At 51.8% G+C, this 4,938-nt stretch overlaps 1 protein-coding gene across 6 annotated transcripts in view; it reads left to right on the top strand.

The window, feature by feature from the left end:
• Positions 1-3,740, top strand: part of CRTC1 (CREB regulated transcription coactivator 1) — a 40,548-nt gene extending 36,808 nt beyond the window's left edge. For all 6 annotated transcript variants that reach the window (XM_057385818.1, XM_057385817.1, XM_057385815.1 and 3 more), the window contains 2 exons: positions 151-331; positions 1,264-3,740. In XM_057385818.1, coding sequence (XP_057241801.1) covers positions 151-331; positions 1,264-1,475 — 393 coding nt within the window. In that variant the 3' untranslated portion in view covers positions 1,476-3,740. The remainder of the gene's footprint in view (positions 1-150; positions 332-1,263) is intronic.
• The last annotated feature ends 1,198 nt before the right edge of the window (positions 3,741-4,938 follow it).

Below are 4,938 nucleotides of genomic sequence, written 5' to 3'. Positions count from 1 at the left end.
GGAAAGCTGCAGATGAATTTGTTTGCAAGGAAAGCTGCAGATGAATTTGTTTGCCTGTGTCTCGTGCTGTCTCGAGCCGTGTCCGTTGTCCCCCGCCCCGGGCTCCCGGCTCGGCTGTTAACGCGTGTCCTTCCCTCGCTGTCGCTGCAGCTGGAGCAGTTCAACATGATCGAGAACGCCATCAGCTCCAACAGCCTCTACAGCCCCTGCTCCACCCTCAACTACTCCCAGGCTGCCATGATGGGACTGACGGGCAGCCACGGCAGCCTGCAGGACTCGCAGCAGCTCAACTACTCCAGCCACGGCAACATCCCCAACATCATCCTGACAGGTACAGCCGACCCCAGGGCTGGGACAGGGGGGATGGATTGGGCACCTGAGGGTGGCCTCACCTCACCCTGGGGTCACCTCAGGGATCTCAGGCTGGTGGAGGGGTCAGAAAAGGAGGAGCAGCTGAGGGCTCTGCAGAGGAAACTCCTTGGGCTCTGCAGCTCCTCCCGAGGAGCAGGGACAGGACCCGGGAACGGAGCTGGGTCAGGGTGGATCTCAGGGAAAGGTTCTGGAAGGGTGGGATTGTTGGGGTGTCTGTGCAGGGCTCAGAGCTGGACTGGAGGATCCTGGGAGTCCCTCCCAGCTCAGGATATTCCAGGATTCCATGATCCCAGCTTTGGGGTTCTCTTGGTTGAACCAGGAGGGAAAAAGGGGGATGGTTGCTGTGGGGTTTGTTTCACCTGGGCCATGGTGCACGCCCCAGGGCCCAGCTCACCTGGGATCCCAGCACACAGCTAGAGCACCAGTCTCCTACAGACTTTTCCTGCCCTAAATTCCCTGGATCCTCTGCCACAGTGAGGAAAAGCTGAGAGAGCCAGACTCCTTCCCTTGCTCAGCCTGAGCTGGCCAGCAAAGGGTTGGAGTGTCACATATGGTGGCCAATCTGGTCACAGTTGGGTTTTGGAAACAATCCTTGCTCAAGGATACTGTGGCTGCAGCCAGGGATTGCAGATTGGAATGGTGGAAAGTGAGGTTATTCCTCCTAAACCTGAGGGGAGAAAAGGGACTCGAGTGACACCAAACATCCAGAAATGCACTGAGCTTTGTGTTTGGTGCTTTGGAGATGCCGTGAGGAAYCTGAAACTCATCCAGCTGGGTTGGAGGGTGGATGTTCCTCAGCAGTAACTTCTCCCAGGGTTTTGGAGCTGTTTTCTGCCTGTCAGCCCGGAGTTTGCACAGTCCAAGCGAGCCCTGTGTGTTGTGTCCCCGCAGTGACAGGAGAATCGCCCCCCAGCTTATCCAAAGAACTGACCAGCTCCTTGGCAGGAGTGGGGGACGTCAGCTTCGACACGGATTCCCAGTTCCCTCTGGATGAACTCAAAATTGACCCTTTGACCTTGGATGGACTGCACATGCTCAACGACCCCGACATGGTCCTCACCGACCCCGCCACAGAGGACACGTTCCGGATGGACCGGCTGTGAGGCGCGCCCCCGTCCCCGAGCAAACACCGCCGCTTGTTCCGAGCTTGCCGCGCTGCAGAGCCCCCGCTCCCCGCCGTGAGCCGCTCTGCTCTGCTCTGTCCGTCCAGCTGTAAGGATTGGCCGGCTCTCCGGGGCATTGTGGCATTGTCCTCTGCAGAGCCCCTCCCCAGCACAGCTCCCGGGGCGGCTCCTGCGCCCAGAACGGGAGGGGAGGGAAGGGAAGGGAAGGGGAGCGGGAAGCGAATCCCTGCATTGCCACCCCTGGAATTGTGACTCTGCTTTGTGACACTCTGCCTCCCTCCAGGTGCCGTGGTTGTCCCCAGGTGTGTCCCCAACCTTTTGTCCCTCCCTGCTGCCTCCACCAGTCCCAGCAAAGCGGAGCTGCCGCCGGCCACCAATCCCAAAAATCCACTTTGAACACTATTTTTTTTTTCCAAGCTTTTTATGTTTTGGTTTATTTTTTTTTTAATATATATGTAATATATATCTATTTCTATATATGGCTACATATATAGAGAGCATTTCTGAGCACACATGAAAGTACTATAATTCATTACTTGATTAGACAGAGGATCAGAACATCTTAAAGCAGCTAAAAAAAATAGAGACTAACCTGCATAATCCTAATTTTTACTTTGTGAGAGATTCCTGGGCAACAGGAAGGGCATTTCCATAGCAATGCCAGGCTCATAGAATCATGATTTTTTTTTTATTTTTTATTCTTATTCATTACTTATTCTGTTACTTATTTATGATTTTTTTTGTCGTTGTTGTTGTCATTACTTCTTTTTTAATTTAAATATTTGGATATTAGGAAAGTAGCTCAACTACATACAGCCAATGGAAGCACTCTACATAATACTTGTACAGTACATTTTTTTGTGGTTTTATTCCAGAAATATATTATATATATTATATATATAGGTATTTTTAAACTAACTGGAATTTTAAACAGATGTTAAGCAGGAATAAGGAAGCCTAAGGCAGGTTTAGATGTTTTCCTTTGGAATAGGCAAAATGGGGTGGCTGGAACTTCAAAATTCCTTCATGCACCCAGGGGAAAAGTCTCTTGCTCCACAATGACCAGAACTGAATCCTCCAAAATTCTGTTGAATTAAATTGAGAACTGATTATTTCTGGTGRTTCTTGTGAATATTCTGTGCTGCAAATTAAAAAATCCCACCCAGATTCCTTAGACTGGGAATTGGGRGTTTCACTGCTGCTGGATTGATGGTGATTCCCAGATTTCTGGGGATGAGGGAATTTAAGGATTCATCAGGAGCCCTGGGCTGATATTCCCTGCCAGGGCACTGGTGGAACGTCCTCATTCCACTGGGATCTGCACGGGAACAGCATCTCCCAGCGCAGGAACAGGCAGGAATTAATCAGGATTTAGCGTGATTGGGATTTATTAACTAATTAGAAAGGGTGAACACCCTCAGGGTGAGCTGCTCCTGCAGAGGGAGGCTCTCCCACGCCGATGGATTTTATTCCCTCCAGCCGCCCGAAAATCCCGTTCCCAGTTCACACCAGTTGTGGTTTGTTCACCCACAGCTGCTCCTCCCATCCTTTCTGCACCCCCTGCATTTGCTCTTTCCAAACCTTTCCCTCTCTCAGCCCTTCAGGGAATCCCCAACCCCAAATCCCAATCCCAATCCCTCCAGGAATCCCAATCCCATTCCCTCCAGGAATCCCAATCCCCTCATTCCAGTCTGGGAAGGGCCTCACAGGCACTGGGCTGCTCTTAATGAGAGTCCTCCTGCAATTAATGACTGCTCTGCACAGCTCTCCTGCTCCTAATGAGTTATATTTCGTTTCTGTGTGCTTCCAGAAATCTGTGAGCTGCCGTGCTGAGATTCCTGCCCCCTCTGCTGAGCAGGAGCGGGGTCGGGATCTCCCCAATCCCGGGGCATCCGCTCACCTTTTGTGCCATTTGTTGACCATTTTGCACTAAAAATATGGAATTTTTTCTTGGCTTCCCTGTGTCTTTTTTTTTCTGTTTTTTTCTTTTTTTTTTTAATCCTTCCCCGTGCCCTGCAGAGGTTTCCCCGCATCTCTTGGAAGTGTTTTGGGATTTTTGGCAGGGTTTGAGCCCCGTAGGACACATTTACTCCTGGTGTGGCTGCTTGTTTCAGATCCCTAATGCTTTTCCAGTTTGAGGAGGAGATAAAAGACAGCTCAAACAGGAGGATACCTGGAAAAAGCAGGAGGAATTTGGGCCCAGGTGACTCGGAGCCCTTTGCTGAAGGTACAGTGTGAGCCCAAAGTGCAGCTCCCGTAGCTCCGTGTGGGAATTCTGTGTCGCTCTCCCGTTGGAATGACTCCTGTGCATGTGGCACTCCTTGTCTGTGATGTATTTTTTAACACCAGAGTCACTCMGAGTGAAGCAGCCGAGCAGGAGCTCGGGCAGGGCGCTGTGGCTCAGGCTCCCTCCCGGTTTTTTAACTCCGTGTGTAAATAAGAGCTCTTTGTTTCTTAGACTTGTACGTAGACCTTGCAAATGGCCTTAACTCCCAACTGACACATCTTGGGTGCAGCTGTCGCCATGAGGGACCATCCAGCTGAGAGAAATCCAGGTTTTACTCCCTTGGGAGGGGCTTTGGGACAGGCAGGGAGCTGGGATGTCCCATGGGAATGCTGGSTTTGTCCCTCTGGCCCAGCTGGGCAGGTAAAAGCTGTTCCCATCCCSACCTTTTGGGGTCTGGGGATTCCAGCAGCTCCTGCCTTTCCCTTTCCCCGAAGGTTTCCTGACACATCACATGGGAGCTGCCCCAGAGGGGTTTCCCCCCTTCTCTCTCCTGAAAATTCCAGTTTTTGTGGCATCAGGCTGATCTGGAAGCTCACCCAGCTGTTGGCGTGTCAGAGGAAAGCTCGGAGCGGATCCCAAGCATTTCTAGAATGAATAATTCACTTTTATTTCCAGTTTAGTGATCCTGTGCTCCTTTCAAACAGTGTGGGGRGTTCCCTCCTCACAGCTGGGAGCAGGAAGGGAAAACCATCACTTAGCAAAAAAAAATATCGAGGAGAAAAYAGTGTTAATTGCTATTCTTGCTGAGTTTGCGTTCAGTGGTGTTGAAGCTGTCTGGTGTCTCCAAGGGTGACCGTCCGGCCATCCCTGCCCAGTGACCCCTCCCTCCCTCYCTCTGTGTTTTTATAGCTCTGCAAGAAGCGAATTCCCAAATCCCCAAATTCCCCAATTCCCACGCTAGACTGTTGCATTTGCCAATACAATGGGGAAGAACAGGAATAAACCCTCGGTGCATCCCAAACTGTGATATTTTTTTGCCAGCAGCAGGCCCAGCCCTGGCTCTGGGGCGGGGGAGGCTCCTTCCCCTGTACATAAAACCGTCCCCACCGTCCCTCGGCTCCGCTGCGGCCGCATGAGTGACCCGAGCCCGGCTCCCTCGGCTTCTGCATGGCAGGGAGTGCTCGCCAGCCGCCCTCCCCAGCCAGCCCTGCCCCA

This window comes from Malurus melanocephalus, unplaced genomic scaffold (assembly GCF_030028575.1).
Source record: "Malurus melanocephalus ecotype Western Australia unplaced genomic scaffold, MMel_1.1 scaffold_876, whole genome shotgun sequence".
In the NCBI taxonomy this organism is placed as follows: domain Eukaryota; kingdom Metazoa; phylum Chordata; class Aves; order Passeriformes; family Maluridae; genus Malurus; species Malurus melanocephalus.
Note: the sequence above shows the minus strand (reverse complement) of the source record. Positions and strands in the feature narration are given on the sequence as shown.